The following is a 20,599-nucleotide window of genomic DNA, read 5'->3' on the forward strand; positions in this document are numbered from 1 at the left end:
ACCCCACAGACTAAATCTACTTACCCATTTTTTTTTTCTTAGCCTTTTTTTTTTTTTCCCAGAGAATTAAGAAGCTTTGAATGGCTGTAATCACCTTGTTGACCATTCTGCAGTTCCAAGGTGGAGCTATTATTTACAGAAGAAAATCTTATTAATAGACCAACACGGAAGTCCAGCATAAATTAACAGCTAATGACTATTTCCTGCACAAGTAAAAGTTACCCATGTTTTTTTGAGGACTGTTAGCTTGTTGAGAGCTCCAGATTTAGATCCTGATTGGAATGTTTGGAGGGTGAAAAATACTTTTTCAGTGAGCCACAGATTGTTGAATGTGTGAAGATAAGCATATCTTTTACCCGCCATTGTTGCAGTTGGGTTTATGGTTTCATGGTGGAAATGAACACACGAGAGTTTTGCAATGATTCTAGAGATTAATTCAAAATCTCAGCATGTGCTTCTAAAAACGAACAACAAAACAAAGCGTTGTGTCACTGATTTAAAAAAAAAAAAATAAAAAAAATAAATTTACCTTTGACGTTTTAACTTTGTGCTCTATGTTCACTTGATACTTGTAGTTATTCAAATACTTCAGCTGACCTGTGACTTTTAGATGACTGTTCCAGTAGTTAGTTGAGGAGAGATGAACAGTAAAGGGTAATAATGCAAGCAAGGTAGACTCAGAAAGTCCAGGAGCTCCAGACTCCAAAATCAAGTCCGTTGTGATACTTTTGCATGCATGGGAATTTGACAGTACAGACTGCTATGATACAGACTTTATGGTAGGTTCTTCTCATTGCCTGATCCAAAGCTTTCTACCCCCTTTTTGGTTTTTATAAATGTTTTCCTGTCTGCCGACTTTTGATTATTTATACCCGTCCTAGGTCACTGCTTCCACAAGGAATGCATGTAGACCAAATACATCATTAATAGATTTTTGCTTATTGAGGTTTTGCAGTCACGTGACTGCTAACCATGTGACATTTAATTGTCTACCATTTTGGACATGTGACAATATTAGGTCAAGTGAATAAGATCCCAGTCACACAGGCCAGCTAAAAATCCCATGGTCTTTTCCCATCACTTGTGAAATTTTGGCATAAACCACCTTGCACTTGGTTTGGTTGGTGACAGATTGCCGTGGTCGCCTAAAGTTTGCATGGAACACACACAATCTTTTTTTACAGACACTCACCGGGTGTTCTAAAAGCGGTAGTAAAACTCTGAAAAGTGCAAAACCAACCAGAAATGGAGACCTTTTGAAATGTTTTGGCTCCAATGCTGGGGTAAAACTTTTTGCTCAGAAAGTGAACGTTTTTCATTTTCGTTACACTTTTTCAAGTTTTCCTACAGTTTGTCACTGCAAATCCAGCTGCCTGTTACATCTGTAGTAGATGTTAGTGTTCCAGATAAAAGTAGGGAGACATCTGTGAAGATTGGTTACAACTCCAGTTTTAACTCCTGATTATTGCTTTTATATTCCTACGATTGACTTGTCATGGGTCATAACGGGATATGTTTAAAAGGTTTAAATGTCTCTTTCTATCACTCTGTAAAGCATTCTGAATCATCTGGTGTCTGAAGAGGGCTATGCAAATAAATTTCACTTAAGTAGTTAGCGAGCATCTGAAGACAAGTCGGCATCGTCCATGCAAGCTACAAGCAGCCACTGCAATCTGATAGTGAACAATGCAGTCGCAGAGAGGTTTTTGGTGAATCAGCCTCTTTCTGACTGATTTCACCTCACCAGCCAGTCAAGGAATACCCCCCCCCCCCAGCGTGACATGTGGTTGTCTCACGTCCAATATGGGTGACTACTATCGAGCAATTTGTGCATGATGTCCTGCGAGAAACAGCCATAGTTTTGATGTTTTCCTGGTTGTTTGGAGGAATAATTTGTTGTTTGAAGTATTTAAGCATTTGCTCTCATTTGTTTGTTGCCAATTCTGTATTTTGGTTTCTGATCATGTGTTTTTTTTTTTTTGTCTCTTGATACTTGCTCAAAATGACACTATCTTCATGCGTTTTATGCGCTCTTTTTTTCTTCCAACTGTTTTTTGTTTTTGTTTTTTTCTTTTAAACCAGTGATTCATCAAAACGTCAACAATGTCAAGACCAGTCTAACTCCTTGTTTCCAATCTGCCATTTAACCACCCTTTTTCCGCACTCTTTATATAGTTCATTTTAAACTCTTTTAAATGCTTTTGAAATAACAGTGTGCACCAACCAGCCACAACATTAAAACCGCTTGCCAAATACGATAGCTCTGCAAAACCTCTAAAGGTGTCCTCCAGGCACCAAGATGTCAGCAGCAGAGCCTTCGTTGTTGTGATCTGTAGATCATGCTATTTTTTTTTTATTTATTTATTTTTTCATATCCTTCTTCACTGAGATTGTGATGTGGGGAATTTTCAGGCCACACCTTGATCTATTTATGCTTCTCAAACCATTCCGGAGCATGTTTGCAGTGTCAGTTCTCCTGGTGGAAGCTGAAATGCAGTGAATGTGTTTGCATGGTCTCCCCCAGTGTTTAGATAGGTGATATGCATCAACGTAACAATACACAAGATTGTTAGGTGCTAGCATTGTCTGGAGCGTCACACTGCCTCTGGTGGCTTGCCTTTTTTTTCCATAGTGCGTCCTGCTGTTACCAGGTGAAAGAGGTGCACGCACCCAGCCGTCAAGAGGACTCATGATCCGGTTCTGGTGCCTATGTGCACATTATACCAGAGACATGGGACAGGATGGCCACTGTATTAAATCACTCAGTTCCTTGTGCTTGCCCATTTCCTTCACTTCTAACACGTCGGCTCAGAGAACTTGCTGCCTAACGTGTCCCACCCCCCTGACATTTACCATTGTATTCCTTGTTATGTTGGTGGTTTCAATGTTATGGCTGATCAGTGTATATAAGCATGTTGAAGCAACATTATTTTTGCCAAACAAATTTCCCTGTTCTATTGATTTCTTATTTCTCTTCTTTTTAATAAAATCTGAATAAGTTTTTTTACTGTTCAGCTTTTATTGCTTATTCGCTGTCTCATTTTTATATTCCAGGAAGTTCCCTTTGAAGCAGGGAGTGTCTGCATTTTATATGCAGAAAATGGTCTGCAGTTCTCTGCTTCCTAGGTCAGAAGCTTGTTTATTTTGTCTCAGCGGCTACGCTCAGTCCCCAAAATGAACACTGATAGAAAGCAAGATATAAATAAATGAAAAGTTCCCATAATTGGCATGCCTCATATTGTACAATATTATCATTTGTCCAGATTTTTATTTGAGCATGCACAAAATGCTAGCAATAATGAATTTTTGTTTGTTTTTGAAGTTGATTACAAGACATTGAAATAAAATATAGTGGCCTGCTCAACTTTTGTCTTTGTTTTTAGTCTTCTTGACATAACACCACTCTGCTACAAATACTCCACATTTACAGCTTCATCAGAATCACATGCACATTTATATGTAAGATCTAGTAACAACACAGTTTCTTTTGTGGATGACAACATATTAAAAAAATCTTAATAAAATCAGCAAAAAAATGAAAGAGGACAAAAAAACTATTTTGCTGTTTAATTGGGACTACTAGCCAACATTAGTTGAGATGCCTTTATTAACTATCTAATTATTTGCACTATAGATGCCTCTTCTCTGACCATGGAAGGCCCTCGCAGTGCTTTTTCCACCTCTTCCAGCTCCACCATGCATTCCAGTAATCTAACCAATGACCAGAAACCAGTTAAAGCCAGTAATGTTGATCCAGACGACACCAGGAGTACCAAAGTGGTACCAGAGGCTGCTGGAGCAGAACGTGGAAATGGTAACGGCAGGGGCAGCGGCGAGCTAGCAGGAGGAAAAGGTGTAACAACCCAGGAAGGCGCACTGCATCACCCACTGACCCCATCAAAGCGTCGCACCGTACTGAACATCTCGCCACCTCCAGAAGATTTGTTCGATGACAGCCGAATGTCCTGCCAAGATGACGGGACCCAGGATACAGAGCAAAGTAACAGCATCTGGATGGATGAATCTCTGTCCAACTTCAGTGTGACGAGCACGTTGTCTTACAATGACAACACAGAGGTGCCACGGAAGTCCCGCAAACGTACCCCTCGTCAAAGGCCCGGCCCCAAGACGGTGCCACCAGGGGAGGGCAGCATGGACGTGTTTGATGCAGACAGTGCCAAAGGCCCACACTTTGTCCTGTCACAGCTAGGCCCTGACAGCAAGGGAGGACATAAAGGAAGGTTTGTACTTTTTGTATTATGATCACCAGAAATTTGTCACATGCCTCTCTACATTTCATGGAGTTGTCAAAAATATTTCCAGTGGTTTCTTCCTGATAAAAGGTAGTTTTTCCTTCCCACTGTTGCCAAAGCGATTGCTCATGAAAGTCATATCATTGTTGGGGTTTTCTATGTTTTTTTTTCTGTACTATTGTAGCACCTTGAGGCAACTGTTATTGTGATTTGGCACTATATGAATAGAATTGATTTTGAAATAAATTATGTTACATTAAGTAAGTAAAGAAAACACATTAATTTAGGACATTGTTGACTCACATGTTAGCTAACTTTTTGTTCATTTAATAGTTTGATAGTTGCACCAGCCCTTTAGTAGTTACTTGGGTACTCAGCCTTTCTCTGACTATAGCTTTAAAGACCCGTCTTAATAATTTGCTCAGCCCTCATCGTCATTGTAGGAAGAGGTGGTATCAAGAAATGACACGTTGACACACACCGACAGATGGAAATCTTTACCAAACTGATCTGGCTCTAAATTTCCCACCACACTTTGACTGAAGGAGAGCGGTTAGATCAGAGGGGAGGGAGGGGCAGGATACTGAAGTACAAACAATGGTCAGCCACAGTGAATCACAGAGCCCCTCTCAAAGACCTAGGATAAGCAGAGCAGATTAAATAAACAGATAAGGCTGAACGTTTTAGGAGCTGGGGATAGAAAATGTTTGGTTGATGGAGACCCTCTTAACTCTGTATTGCTTAGAGCACCATGGCAACTTCAGAGCAGTTTCACTGTTGTGACTGAGAGCTATGTACTGCAGCAAACCCCAGCCAATTGCATACAGATATATATAATACTGTTAGGGTTCTTTTTTTTTTTTTTTTTTTTTTTAACTGGGGTTCTGAACCTAACATTGCTGCAAACATTTGCATGGATTAAGTTGAAGACTTTTTAATCCATCATAGGCTACATGAAAACATTAGATTTGGAGATCATCTGCTTGTGTCTCTGTCAAATCGGTCTTTGCTGCAGCTCTGATGAACCTAGGACTACTAATCAGAAAGGAGGAACTCTCTCGATGCAGTTCCCACAAAAGAATGAGGGGAAAGAGTTGAAGATCCTCGTCCAGCCTGAGACACAACACCGAGCCCGCTATCTGACTGAAGGCAGCAGAGGATCAGTGAAGGACCGCACTCAGCAGGGCTTTCCTACTGTAAAGGTAAGAGTAAACCTTCTCTGTAGTTAATGTTGAAATTCTACTGCTTTAGCATCCCTGTTTAACTTTAGCTTAGGGTCAAAGTATTTGCTGATATTGAATTTATTACTGGCAACATTTTCCAAAGAAGTTGGAAAAAATTGGCTCTATTTTTTAACAATACTGTATTAAATTTGCTGTCATTTTGAAAGCAAAATGCTCCCTCAATTTTCATTTGAGCCTCCTAACAGATAGGCCTCTTGTGTTTACATACATCAAATGTTTTCTCCAAGTGAGGGGTCTGGACTGTGTTCACTGACAGTGGTTTTGTGAAGTGTTCCACTTGTGTTCAAGTGGATATCTACGTCCTTGGGAGGATGAAACGAAGTGTCAGAGTCTGTAATATTTCACGAGACTGTTAGTTCTCACTGCTGTTCACAAACGAGGAAGTTGGATGAAGAAATCAGCTCCTTCCAACTGTCCATCGGTTATCAGGAATCCAACTTTCACTTGAGTTCACGTGTGGAAACAGGGACCAAAGCTCTAAGGAGCTGTAGCTTGATGAAAAAGGAATTAAATTTTATGTACTCGCTGAGACTGAAGCTATAACTGTAGTTAACCAACTTCAAAAGCAGACAAAACCCAGACATGAGCCAGAACAGGCACATTGTTTTGTGTTTGATCATTAATTTACCCAGCTTCTGGAGATGGCCACAAGGCAGCCAGAGCCCAGGAATGACAGGTAAATCATAACTAATAAAACAATCACCAAAGCCATAAAGAACAAAAGCTGACCGTCTCTGCATCTGAAAGCAGAACCTAATAATAAATTAAGCCAACAATGTACTTGAGCATTGAGACATTGACACCATCACTTGGTCAAGTAAGTGAAGATGCACAAGTTCAGCTGAAAGCACAGAACTGATTGGGCATTACATGATGGAATAGTGTAAACTTGGAGCTCATTAGTCTCCATAGTTTTGTATGAAAATGTTATGACACAGCAGATCTACCAGGAGCGTTATGTGATTCCTCATCTCTTTTTGCCTTGCACAGTTGGAGGGAGGGAACGAGCCAGTGGTTTTGCAGGTGTTCGTTGGCACCGATGCCGGCCGCGTGAAGCCTCATGGGTTTTACCAAGCCTGCAGGGTTACTGGTCGCAACACCACAGCCTGCAAGGAGGTTGATATTGAAGGCACAACTGTTATCGAAGTGTCCCTGGATCCAAGCTCCAACATGACCCTAGCGTACGTGCTTTTCTTAAAACTGAAATTGTGTCGTTTTAGTGATAGTCGTTAGTCCAATTGAGAACATTTCCTTATAATTGACAAAATCCTCTTGAGAGCAAGTTAAACCCAAGTTAACACTGCACCTCACTGCAGGGTGGACTGTGTTGGGATCCTGAAGCTCCGCAACGCTGACGTAGAGGCTCGCATTGGGGTGGCCGGATCAAAGAAGAAGAGCACACGTGCTCGGCTCGTGTTTCGGGTCAACATCCCCCGTCCAGATGGTTCAGTGCTTACACTACAGACTCCCTCATCTCCAATCCTGTGTAGTAAGTTATTTTTCTCTTAATTTCACTGTTTTACTAGAAATACTGTGTTGTGAAGTCGGTATATTAGTTAAACCACTTAAGAAAAACTTTATGCAGAAAATTACCCAGCAAGGTTTAATTACAAGGTGCTGTTTACTATATTCATGTAGTTATGACAGGTTAACTGTGCGAAAATGTGTAGCTGACCTGTAACATGTTTGTTAATAATGACTATAATACTGTAAACTGAACTTTTTTTCAGCTCCTGTTTCTCCATTTTTAGAGTCAGAGGTCAGGAGACTATTGTCTTCTGATGTCAACATTTGGAGAGGAAGTAGACAAAGATCCCATTAGACTTAGTTGTTTAATAATGCCTACAGTACAAAGGTGTGGTTGGTTTCATAAACAGGAAAGACGCTTAGGGCCATAAGAAAATATCTGTGTCAGTGGATTTGAGAGAATTTGCTCTGAGAGTGGCAGGGGAGAAAGAGAGGGCAAGGACGAAACAATAGGTGTGTGAACTTCTATTGTTTACATGGAGCCAGCATACAACCCAGGGAAATATCTTTCCACAAAACAAGAAAAAACCGTAATCCTGCTTGGCATCTTAGTGTGTGTGCATGTCTGTACGTGTGCATGTGTGGGGGCGGATATTACTCATATCGTGGGGACTTAAATCTGTTTATACAGTCATGTTATGGAGGCTGTAACTCGTGACCCAACGAGGTAGTTATAAGATTGGGTTAGATCTGAGAAAGTAATGGCTATGTTTAAGGTTGACATGGTTAATAATATCCTTTGAAGTCAGAAATGGGAGTGTGTGTGTGTGTCCACACATGTGCGTGTGTGGATATGGGTGTGGTGTACAGTAGACAATGCCCAACAAAATCAATGTTGAAGGTAAAGTGTATGTTAAACATTTGCAGTTACAGTTTTCTCAATACTTGGTGATCAGTTTTTCTATTTTGATGAAATATCTTTGAAATATTTAAATTTATTGAAAGTTTTAATTTGAAAAGGCAAAACAAAGCTGCCAATCTACTGCACTTCTATGTTTTCATGTTAGTTTTTTGAATCACTGCTTCAGTCGTTTCAGCATGAATTTCTTTACTGTTACTGTTGGATGTCATTTTATTTCTGCCTGGGTTGCGCGTATAAAGAAAACTTTAAAAACGTAAATGCATGACGTGTATCTGCTGTGTTTACAGCCCAGCCAGCAGGAGTGCCTGAAATACTGAAGAAGTCACTGCACAGCTGTTCAGTGAGGGGTGGAGAGGAGGTCTTCATCATTGGAAAAAACTTTCTTAAAGACACCAAAGTCATATTTCAGGAGAATGCCTCTGGTCAGTAGTAAACCTTTATGTTTTGCATGGTCATTATAGGTAAGGTCATTTCCCTGGTTGACACTTTACATCTTTTCTGTGTTTCAGATGAGAAGTCATGGAAGGCAGAGGCTGAAATTGACATGGAGCTTTTTCACCAGGTGTGTTTTTATTTATTTTTGATATTTTTTGTGCCAAACAATTATGGTAATGGCTAATGAGCTCAGTAGATAGATGCAGCCATTTCAGACTGGTAAGTGGCTTTAGATGTAATCATCTTAAATGGCTGCTGTTCAAAGGTTTGAGTAGTCTCATTGTGTTCTGACCTAATTACACTCCATCTTAGAGGCTATTACTGAGTGTGTCTCAACAGTCCAGTCTGAACCTTTGCTCTTGTTAAACAAAATGACCAGAGCGATGAATCTGCAGCTGCCAAATGAAAGTATTCACATTTTGCTAAGACCTTGACACTCTCTCATAAACCAGTTTTACAGTTATCTGAAGTTGTGGTGAATAAACATGATTGAATGAACCAACTCTGCTAACCATGCTTTGATAATTTGAAAGATAATTTGGCATTACTTTGGTTGGTTAATGGCCTTCTGTGCTTCTTCATTATTGAGCCAGGTTTTACCGCCACCAGCTGCTGGTAGCTGGAAGTGCTACTGTCATTGATATTTAGTTGACATGGCTGCATGTTAGTGGCTAACACATCCACCTCAGACACAATCAGATCCCAGGGTCAAGGCTGGAATGCTAGTGGACTCATAGTGCTGGTCCCAAGCCTGGATAAATGGGAGGGCTGCATGTAGGATAAATATTAATAGTAAAATAATATCAATATCTGGTAGCTGCAAATCCATCGTCTACAGCGAGAGTAAGAAACATGATATATTGCCCATTTATATTTGATTTCACTGTGACGTCAGATGTGTCATAGAAATCTCTATAACAGATTCTTTATCATCCCAAAGAATCACCTGATAGTGAAGGTTCCTCCCTACCAGAACCAAGCCATCACATCTAAAGTGTGTGTAGGAATCTATGTGGTGACCAATGCTGGGAGATCCCATGACGTTCAGCCATTTACTTACACCCCAGATCCAGGTAGGTTTGAATCCGTTTCACACTAATTCACATAAAGTGTGTCCTTTTTACAATCAGCTGATAGAAAGATGACCATGAAAATGTAATCGAGACTGTGGTAACCTTGCATGTAGCCTTCAGATTACTGGGTCATTTCTCACACATGGCTGATTAGATTTACTGACTGGTACCAAAGCAGATCAACCTAGTTAGAAAAAAAGCTGTATTGTATTTAACGCCCCAGACACACAGGCCAAATTTCATTCTCTAGGTGTTTGGCCTTGAGGCATACACATTCTTTTCCTGGTGACCGATGGTTGCCAGGGGTTCGCAAACCAGTCTATTGGCCTGCGTGTTTGGGCCTTAAACCTTTGAGTATATCAGTATATTGTCATTGTTAGTTTTAGCAGTCATTACCTTTTAAATTGTCTCTTTACTAGTTAATTTGATATCCTTGAAGTCTTCTGAGTAAAACACTGAAAGGTGTGACAAAGTAACTAAACTAAAATTTAGTTGCTAGCATTAATTAGCTGTCCGTCACATCATATGTAGCTTTACTTAAGTAACATTTTTGCTGTGCTGACATTTTGCATCAATTTTTGTCGTTTTGCTGACACTTGCAGCAACACTCGATGTTCCCGTGAAGAAAGAGTTGCCTTCTCCAGTGAAGACGTGTTCTTTTGATGAGCAAATTAAAGGTTATTTTTTTATTTATTTCAAATTTTTTAACAAAGCCACCAAGGTTTCCTATATATAGTTAAGTGAATACATGGAAAAAGATGTAATATAATCCTTGCTACTCATACAGTTGTGGATGGATCCCTGATGCCTTTGTTGTCTTTAGTGAAGAGAGAAGATGTCACTCCAATGGAGGTGACAAGCAACCTTCAGTCTTCAGGAGTATTTAAGGTGAAGCTTTTATCTTATCTTGCTTTCATAATTTGTTTTAAAGTCAAGTCTTTCAATCCATTCATGTTTCATTGTCCCTGAAATAAAGCATAAAGGTAGTATTCTTTGTGGAAATATGTTTTGAAAAAGAGAATAACAGTGATGCATAACTGAAAAGCAAAGTGAAGCACATCTTTTGTATTCTGTTTTGTGGGTTACCAGCAGACTGGTGATCTGCGTCCAGCCCAGCAGAACTCTGATATGACGGCAGGACATCTAAATAAAAACAGAGTATTCTCCAGCAACCTGTCTCAGCCTGCAGGTGATCCTGACAAAGGCCAGGCTCCTGTTTTTACCAGCACTGAGCCCTTAAGCACCATCCAGAAGCAGGACATTGTTGCGGGCAGCTCGTTCTCTGTGCCTGCAGACTCTCTGCTTCAACAAGGATCACAGCAGTTCCTCCTGGAGACCAGAGATGGCCTCAGGCAAGAGAGGCCAGGTGTCAGTTCTGGAGCTGTGGGAAGGTTGTGTGGGGAACCTGCATCTCAACCGCAGCAGCTGCCACTCTTTCCTCCAGATGAAGTAGCCCAGCTGGAAGAAGCAGTGAGACAACTAAAAGCCAAAGGATATTGTAACTTATCACTTCAGTCTGACAACCCTATAACCAAACAGCAGCAGCAACACATCCAGCATCAGCAGCAGATCCAAAAACAGCAAATTCAGCAGCAGCAACAGCAGCAGCAGGTTATGGAGAATCTGCAGCAGCAGCTGTTTCAGTCACAGATTCAGATGCACTGTGCCATGTTTCAGGATGCATCCCAGGCCAAGAATGGAGAGCTTCAGGTCTCATCGCCAGGTGTGGTGACTAACCAGGGGTCGCTTTTTCAGCCGGACCAGCAACAGCAACAACAGCAGCAACAACAGCAGCAGCAGCAACAGCAAGCAGCTCTTTTTCAGCAGGCAAATGATCTTCTTTCTATCCAGACCAACTTCCTCCAGCAGACCCCCTCTCACTCTTCACCACCGATGTTTCACAATCCCAGCACTCTGGCAGAAACGCAGGATCCACAGGGGGCGCTGTTTCAAAAAGCCTCCCAGGAACAGGTCCAGGCTGCACTCTTCCAAAGCACCATGACAGTGCTACAGTCTCCAGATCAGCAAGCCTCATCCTCTGGACTTTTCCTCCCCCAGACCTCTCTGTCCAATCAGCTTTCAACCAATAGTTCCCAGCAACAGCAGCAGCAACAACAGCAACAACAGCAGCAGCAGCTGGCCTTCCTTAGCGCTTTACAATCCTCCTCCCCTGAGCCACAGTCAGTATTTCAGAACCAGATCTCCCCCATCCAGCAGAGAAGCCCCATGGAGCAGGAGCAACCATCTCAGCCTCAACACCACACACAGCCAGCCCAACAGGCCACCCTGTTTCAGAGCATCTCCCCACATTCATCTACAAATTCACTTTCTCCAGGCCAGCAGCAGCAGCAACAGCAGGCTGGCTTGCTGTTTTGCAGCAACACCCTTCCCACACCAGACCAGGGCTCTAGCATCCTTTTCAGTAACCAAGGCCAGATGCCTCCTTTGACCAACAACAGTCTAGTTTCTCAAGAGCCCCAAAACACCCCTCTGCCCTTTTCTCAAGCCAACATGGTGACGGTAACCCAGCAAGATCGCCCAGAACCCATGACCTTAGGGAACCCTGGTGAACCACCACAGCAAGCCATGTTTCAGGAGCAACAACCTATGCAGCTGGGGAACAGCAGCAACAGAGAGGAGCAGCCTGTGGGTCTCTTCATGCCTCAGTCCACTATGGCCTCTCTGCAGGGGGGTCTGGCCGCTCAGGAGCTTGCACAATCAGCCGTGTTTGCCTCCCAGAATGGCGTGGCAAACCTCCAGACAACTACATCCTCCCCTGTTCAACAGCCAGGATCTCTGTTTCAAACAGCTGTCAGTGGGAGCGTCAATCAATCCAGCCAGCCTCAACAAGCTGGCCTCTTCCTTTTCGGTATCCAGAATGGTAAGGAATTTATTAGGCAAGTGCACGTTGTTCAAACTGTTGAAATGACACAAAGTGAGAAGTGAGGAACAAGATTATCACTCAGCTGTCCGACAGCAGTTTTGGCTCATTGTTCTGATTTTAGCGTTTAGCTTTGCTCTTTTCGTTCACTCTGGTTGCTCTCATTAGAGTTGTTTCCAGATGCAGCAAGCAGTTGTATATGGCAAGAAAAGATACAGTTAGTAATTAGCTGATAAACCTAAAGGAGTATTACATAGTCAAAAAGCCAATTTTTTTTTTCTTCATTATTTAGCAGAGCTGAAAAAGAGCTTCGTCGAGTGATCAGACTCACAACTCTGACTACTGAGCATTGCTTTGTATCTGCTCAGTATTTTCACCACATCAACTTGGTGATAGAACGTTAATGTGTTCATTGCATAGACCAGGGGTAGGCAACTCCAGGCTGTGTTGGATCAAGGACACATCTAAAACCTGCAGGACACCAGCACTCGAGGCCTGGAGTTGCCTACCCCTGGCATAGACTGTATCTCTCTGTTTCACTACTTGTTTCTGCTGCCCTCAAGTGACAAAAATTAGTTACTTCAGATTAAATTTCACATGTCTGTGTTAGAATGTATCCTTTTTATTTTTTATCAATGTTCATCTTTAACATATTTGTAAAGTTGTTGTTTTTTTATCCCCGTCCCTTAATTGTCCAATAAAGGGAAAAAAAAATACAATTTTTAAGTCGTATTTATAGGTTGCAAATTGGCAAGAATTGAGTACAGTCAAAACTGGATTGTGAGGAATCATTATTGACAGTAAAGTAGTGGCTGTGTCCACTTGTCAGTCAAATATATGACCAAAGCATAAGCAGTGAACAGATTATTATTACTTACTTTGTTCAAGGGCCTGTGGTTTGTTATTTTCTTGAATATGGTTTCTGTTGAGTCATGAAGCCCTTTCTGTTCCTTCCTTGCAGAATGCGGCCAGTTGATGGAAACTCCTGGAAACACGCTGTCAGATCAGATAATAGCAATCAGCCAGTCTGGTCAGAACCAGAGAGAGAGTGAAGTGCACATCCAGTCCCTGCTCAGCCAGTCCCTCTCTCAGTCTGGTACTGTGCCGAACACCATGTCTGCCTCTCAGAACATGGAGAAGATTGACGATCTGCTGGTCAGCCTGCAGGAGCCGGGCAGCAACATAACTCGTTCCTACTAATTTTAATGCAGGTTTATAACTTTTTCTTTCTTTAAAAAGTTTTATATGTGGAAAGATTGTAAAAATTTGTAGGTCCAAATATTGTCTCTTAGGAATTTTATGTAGCTTAAACCTTTAAAATTAACCCTCAGTAATGTGTTTATTTCTGGTCACCTAATGTTTTTTGTTTTTTTCTGAACTATATGCATATGATTTGGTCTTCTTTTAAGGGTGTGTTAGGAAACAACAGTTAAGATGAGCTAAAGATTTTATAGTGACCATGAAGATAAAGTGGACAAATTAATATTCGGATAACTAAAAGAAACGAAACGCAAACATCTCTAACTCAATGACTGAATGGCTGAAAATGGCAATGGACTCCAGAGAAGGAAACTTCTGTGAAACTTTGAAAGATGTTGAATTTAGTCCTCTGCAAAGACACTAACCAGCAAACCTTGGAATTTGTTAGATTTCTATCTGTAAGTAGAATTTCACTAATGTTATTTGCGGTATCTTTTAGTTCTTGTGGTGTCTTCACAAATCATGTTATTTATTTATTTTTTTTCGTTTTACTTTTTTAAAAACTTTTGTATGTTGGTTGCACGGAGCATGGATTGTGTGACACAGTGAGAGGAGTGCGGTATGTAGGGGTTGAAGGGGTGTCAAACTCGTTTTAGTTCAAGGACCACATGAAATCAGTTTGATTTCATTTCAGTGGGTGTTAGGGTAGTTGAATTACTGAACTTCAACTTTAAAAAGTTTAAAAAACTTAAGTTAATGAATCCTCCATTTTTCAAAAAGAAAACAAAAACCAACAGTCTGAGATGTTTTTGGTTTAACTTCAGTGTAGCGTGACAGGCCATGGGTTATTTCTTTTTCAAGAGGGAGTTGGTTTAGACAGCCACTCTCATTAGTTGGATGATTTTTAACTGACTTTTAACTACTGCTATTAAAAAACCCAACAGACTGAAGAGGCCAAAGATTGTGCAAGTTTTACAGTTTGTTAAAGTCTTCTAGTGGGCTGAATTGGCTCCTCTGCCCTCATGTTTGACACCCCTGGTAGGTAGCTTCTGTTGAGTCATGTGATCCAACAGTGTAGAAAGTGTGAAAGAAGGCTGGAGCAGGCAGAGAAATGAGAGACAAAGGACGAGCTGTAAAAACGAATACACACTAATCTTATGTAACATCACGATTAAGTTTTTATGTTTGTGGGTGCATAATATGTCATTGTTGTAGCAGCAAGCTTGCACCCGATAATGTAAATAAATCCGCTTTAGTTGTCTTTGTCACAAAGTGACTTTGGTTTCATTGATGATGGAAGCTCAGATGCTCACTAGGTATACTATACTTTTATGTGTTATGTTTTGTTGCAAATCAGTCTTGTCAAGGCCAGTTGAGTAGACTGATGACTATAAACTAAAATATTTGTAGTTCAAGCAAAGTTTGTCAGTGTGATGGTCAGTGCAGATGTGAAACACACACCAGTCAGCCACAATAATAAAACCTTCAATAGTTTGATGCTGTTTATCGCCCTGCTGGAAGAACTTGGTTCCTGGCATTCATGAGGATATAACTGGACCTGTTGTTTGACCAGCGTAAATGCAGCTCAAGGAACGTCATGCTTCCCAGATCTCGGTCAAGCATCGACAGTTTGAGCTGGAACAAGCCTGGTCTACGGAGTCCTCAATTTACTACCCACCAAGTCCCGAAGGATCCTCGCCACCAGAGATCAGGACTCCGTCAGAGGTGTTTTGGGGGACCCATGCAATATTAGGAAGATGGGTTTTAATGTTGTGGCTGATCAGTGTCTTTTTGAGTATGAAATACTTTGCAGTATCCACCACAGTGTACAGGCTTTGTAATGAAGGCGTGACACAATTTAAGGCATTTAAAAAAACCAAAAACAAAAAAACCCCATCACTTTAATGATGCCGGTCCATTAGAGAACAGTAAAGCCCACAGGAGGCAGCAAGTTTGCCTGAAGCTGCCTCTTCTGCATTGTTTACAGTGAATATGAATATGGATCATAAAAACAAATTACCACGAGAGTCTGATTTAAGCCAGTATCGCTAAATGTGTCCAAATTAGTTACTGTATAACAAAAATATTTTATAACAGTGTGTCTTTTTGACATCCGTATTACAACTGTCAGTGTTCATTCACAGAAAAAGCTAAAACTTATTAGATTCCTGAAAGCCGTGCTGGAAAACTGGACAAATCAGGAAAAACTTTAAGCATTTAACATTTTAATGCAGGTAATGTAACTTCAGATGACCTATATCTCATATATCTACATGCACCTAGAGCAGAATATATTATATATAGAATATATATATTATATTTTTTATGATGAGGGTTAGATCATTGTGTGCTTTAGTGTCATTTTGGTGGTGTCATTCTGCGGCAGGCACGCATGAACAGGAGTAGTATTCTTTTTTTTTTTTTTTTTTCTTCTTTTTTTTTAAAGCCTTTCCAGCAGGTTATTAATGTGATTGATTCAGTGAATGTTGAAAAAGCAGCAACATTCATTAATGCTACTGCACATCTCATCCAGGATAGTGTATTAACATGCACGAACAGAGCCCGATACTTATGTTTTCTTGTAAATGGATATTGTACAGTTTTTACAGACTTCATGTCGCCGTAAGCAGTTGGCCAGTAACCTCTGGACCAAAGTTGGACTCAAATCTTGCTCTGAATGAATCCAGGAATGATGGAAGGCCAGTTTTATGGCTCATGAGTTTTTATTCTCTTTTTACAGACTTGCATTTTAGCTTTAAGATCAGCGTAGATTTTTTTTTTTTTTCTTCCTTTACAGAATTTACAGATTTTATTGTTAGACATTGTTCTACTGTTCACGCTTTTCCCCTTAATGTCATGTCTAGTTTCCCTTTAAAGTGTGTGCACGAACAAGGGGCTGGTCTCTGATAGAATCGGCTCCGTTTTACGCCTCGTTGTTGCCGTGTTTTCTGTGTATAGTTTGTCAGAAATACATCAACGCCGTTACATTTTATATGCTAGGATGGAGACGCTGTAAACTTGACTAATGTAATGTGTGGAGCTACAGTGCGTCAGTTGGAAGAGTTGGAGTGGTTTTTAAAGGGACCCGACTCCTGAAGAAAACCGGTCTTTGGAGAAAAGAGCTTTCTGAGATTGGCTTTCTTCAATTTGTGACATTGTTTAATAACTAATATTTCCAGTGTTGAGTATTTATGATTTAATTTCCTTTTGTTTGTAGATACTACTACTTTGTTTTTTTTGTTTTGTTTTTTATCAGTTTAGTACTTGTGCCTTTTTTCAGAGAAGTATATGTAATTTATTTGTGTGTTGGTTACTCTCCAAATTGTAATCAGAGCTGTGTTTCTAACTTCGTGAATGACACCGATTGTGATTTGGCAGCCACCCCCCAAAGAGACACGCACACATGCTGATACAGGCACCTTGCAATGGATATTTCTGTGCACAGTTCCTCCTGTGACTTGCAGAAGTTGTAGCTACAACGTTAAGCTGACGTCACATGTTTATTTATGGTTTGTAATTAGACCGAAGGTCCCATGTGACCAAATACTTAAAGACAGGGCAACAGTATTTTTACAATGAATATAACAAATGTGCATCACGGTTGTAAAAGTCTCATTTTGAGCCACAGTGAAAGGTACACATATGGGGGAGGTGATTCCTTTTTTTTGGGGGGGGGGTAATTGTTTTCCTCAATTATGTATATTATGTGTAATTGTTGATCAGATATGAGTGTGTTTCGCACATTTACACCGTCGTGTATGGAAAAGAAGAGGGAGGTTGTTGTTTTTGTTTTGTTTCCAAAAAAAAAAAGTTCTCATGTTTTTTCTCATTTTATTTAATTTTTGTTTTCAGTAGAACAAGATGTGGTTTTCTTTTATTATTACCTATTAATATTATGTCAGCAGAGTCACACACATTTTATTTTTTTTCCATAAACACTGCTTAAAACACCCATAACGATTGTACACGTGCCTTAACGAGATGTTGTAGGAACAGTCAGATTGTCGTTTTACCACTGGTGCTTGTTTAACATCCCACTTGCCCCACCAGTGATGGTTAGTCCTCATTAAATAGAATGTTTCAAGCCATAACACTTTGAGTGCACTTTAAGTGCTCGACAACAGTGACCAGATAAATGAGGTTGTGGTGGATTCATGTGTTGTGCAATTTGTGTCATATCTGACTTGTTTGTACTGAAGTACCCATTGCATTTATGTTGTTCGACACAGATGCAGAAAAGATTTTTCTCTGAAACTGCTATGCAGCTAATAAACCTTTTTAAATGTAGATCTATTACTTTTTGAACATATATTTTTCTATATTTCCTCTCCCATTTTTTAGACTAAAGGAGAAACCAAAATAGATGTTCTTTGTTATTTACAATTGCTGCCTGATTTTAATTCTGTTAGTCAAACTGCTAACTTTTCAGCAACAATTAAAGATGCTTTCTTGTGTTTTGGTTGAGACAAGGGTCACAAATGTGTGTTTTCTTTGTTACCATCTTACTTAAAGGCTTTGTCGGGAGATGTAAGTCATACCTCCGTCTATACCAGTTGTTTACTGCGCAGTGGTTCTCTTTCTTCTGATGTCTCTCAGGGCATCCTGGTAAACAGGATGTCATTTTAATTGTCACGAGTCATTTTGCTCAGACCTGTCAGACCAGTAAAAGGTGGTGCACACTTGATTTATTCTGCAATTTGAAAACTGTGTGGATAATTATCCATGCCACAAATTCTCTACAAATTGTATTTCCCATTTCTCTGCCATATTTAAAGCCTAACTGAACCACTCTTCTAGTAAACATATGAAGGTGTAAAAATCTTCCTTTCTGTTTCTAACCATGTGAACAACTATCAAATCATCATTACCCAATATATATTTAAAAAAACAACAAATAACTAACTTTTATATATCTGGCTTTAATTGGGACATTTTTACTCTCTTGCAATTAATTTTCTGTTAAACTTGCTGCTAACTGTAATAAATGTATTTACTTTAAGTTCTAGTTGGGTTTTTATTTCATGTTTCTGGTGTAAAACTATTGCTTGGCAATGAGAGGAGGACACAACTTTTATTAGTTTTAGTTTATTATTTGGATGCCTTCTTAACACAAATTAAGGTATTCCTAGTATTTGTTTTTCCACACTGACTTCATGTAGATTGTTTTCTGATGAAACATAGGATTATGTTTCAGAAAATAATAGTTGTATCATTTGGTATATTGTTACCAAAACACCCCTCTTTTAATGAAATAAGTAGCAACAAAATATCAGATAAAGCAATCTGTAACTGAGAGTTAATTTAGTTACTGCGCCATTTAATGGAATAAAGTCTGGCAAAATCGTTTTTAAACGTTTCTCCTAAGCATAGGATGGAGGGAGAATAAACTGGGCCTACCTTATTCCAGCTTTAAATGTGTTGAAAGAAGATCTCAATTAAACTACACGCATTCATGCAGCATGAAGGCGACATTATACAAGTTATGAAACATTTCTGTTAGATTATGTTAGATTTATGCTAGATTTCAGAACATATAGTAATGTTGGTATGCAATTGAATCTCGATTTATGTATTGATTTATTAATAGACTATAACAAAAACCCCCAACACTGACGATCTGTCAGCTCTCCACATTCAGCAGGCCGTAATTTGTTAACACTAGAATTACGTGTGTGTGTGTCTGTCTGTGTCTGTACACACACCAATATTTTTCAATTTGTGTCCATATTTATGTTTCCAGATTGTTTGTATAGTGCACTTTCTATACTGTACTCTTTGTACAGTTTTTATTTTTGCTGCTTTTGTCTTGCACTGTCCACTTTTCTGCAATGACAATGCAGATTTGCTGCGTGTGTGTGTGTGCGCGCAACATTGGCATTTGTTTACTCAGATCCAAGGCAGGCCAAACCTCTGTGTTACAACCTTCAGAAATTCCTGCCATATCAATACAAAAGACACACATTCACAATATATGGGTACACAAGTCTGTTTTATTTCAAAGTGTTTCAAACTTTACAGCGTTTGCAGACCCAGTGTCCATCATCCCTGCATTTGGCACAGGTGAATTTCTTACATGTTGCACAGGTAAACCTGCTGCGATTCCTGTTGCAGCTCTCTTGCACCTGGCACTGCGTTGTCTTTACAGTCCCTGGCACAGCAGCTTCAGCAACCTGCCTCTGTGCTAATATGTCCTTGTGCTGCATGAATCGGCAACGAAGTTCCTGAGCTAGAAGACTCAGAAACAATCTTCTTTTGCCTGTCCACCCTGTACATGCCTTGTACAAAATGTAGGCATTCACCGCCGCCAGGTCCAGCATATTGTAGAAAACCGCTACTGGCCACCTGCGTGTTGCTGCTCTTACGGAATACATCCGCGCAAGTTGAGGAAGTTCACGCCGGACTTTATTCACCGTGCCCAGTAACGTTGTTTTGCGCTGCAGCAGTCTGTGCGACAGTGACGGTGAAGTAAAGAAATTGTCCGTTGTGACATTTCTCCCATCATCCAAAAACGGCTCCATCAGTTTCATGACCACGTTCTCTGCCAGCCTCTCTCCCTTCTGACAACTGGGGTCCTTTCCCAAGTAAGGAGATGCACTGCAGACATATTTGGTGTCCAAGTCCGTGGCCATCCAGAACTTGATCCCAAATTTGCCTGACTTGGTTGCGATATACTGTGTGAATGGACAACGAACCTTGGTAGGGAACAGCTGTTCATCTATGGTCATGTGTTCTCCTGGAGTGAAACTCTTAGCACAGTTCTCGTTGAAGCGTGTCCAGATGTCAGAGATTGCCGCACATTTGTCTGTTTTCACCCGTTCTGCCCGCGTGTCTTTGTCATCAAATCGAAGGTGTTGCATAATTGAAATGAATCTATCTCGGGGCATTGTCTCTTTGATTACTGGCACCAGAAATCTTTCTGACCAGCAATCCACAATGGCACCAACGGGACACATGATTGCTCTTACAAACAGAATTGAAATGAATGCCATCAGTTCATGAACTGACAAATTCCAGTCCGGCTCTGTTCTGCGGGCTTGATGTACCGTGCACTTTCTGATGGTCTGCAGCATTCCCACGTCTAACAGGCAAAGGAAGCTTTGGAGCACACTTGTAATCTTACGCTG

General features: G+C 40.4%; 1 protein-coding gene across 8 annotated transcripts in view; it reads left to right on the plus strand.

Moving 5' to 3' along the window:
- Positions 1 to 17,762, plus strand: part of nfat5b (nuclear factor of activated T cells 5b) — a 36,485-nt gene extending 18,723 nt beyond the window's left edge. For 2 of the 8 annotated variants that reach the window (XM_039610611.1, XM_039610616.1), the window contains exons 2-13: positions 3,055 to 3,126; positions 3,635 to 4,241; positions 5,269 to 5,455; positions 6,488 to 6,678; positions 6,814 to 6,986; positions 8,174 to 8,308; positions 8,396 to 8,448; positions 9,262 to 9,394; positions 9,997 to 10,071; positions 10,182 to 10,282; positions 10,484 to 12,275; positions 13,237 to 17,762. In XM_039610611.1, coding sequence (XP_039466545.1) covers positions 3,652 to 4,241; positions 5,269 to 5,455; positions 6,488 to 6,678; positions 6,814 to 6,986; positions 8,174 to 8,308; positions 8,396 to 8,448; positions 9,262 to 9,394; positions 9,997 to 10,071; positions 10,182 to 10,282; positions 10,484 to 12,275; positions 13,237 to 13,475 — 3,669 coding nt within the window. In that variant the 5' untranslated portion in view covers positions 3,055 to 3,126; positions 3,635 to 3,651 and the 3' untranslated portion in view covers positions 13,476 to 17,762. The remainder of the gene's footprint in view (positions 1 to 3,054; positions 3,127 to 3,634; positions 4,242 to 5,268; positions 5,456 to 6,487; positions 6,679 to 6,813; positions 6,987 to 8,173; positions 8,309 to 8,395; positions 8,449 to 9,261; positions 9,395 to 9,996; positions 10,072 to 10,181; positions 10,283 to 10,483; positions 12,276 to 13,236) is intronic. The other 6 variants (XM_039610581.1, XM_031736380.2, XM_039610596.1 and 3 more) reach the window with 4 other exon arrangements.
- The last annotated feature ends 2,837 nt before the right edge of the window (positions 17,763 to 20,599 follow it).

This window comes from Oreochromis aureus, linkage group 1 (assembly GCF_013358895.1).
Source record: "Oreochromis aureus strain Israel breed Guangdong linkage group 1, ZZ_aureus, whole genome shotgun sequence".
Lineage (NCBI taxonomy): Eukaryota > Metazoa > Chordata > Actinopteri > Cichliformes > Cichlidae > Oreochromis > Oreochromis aureus.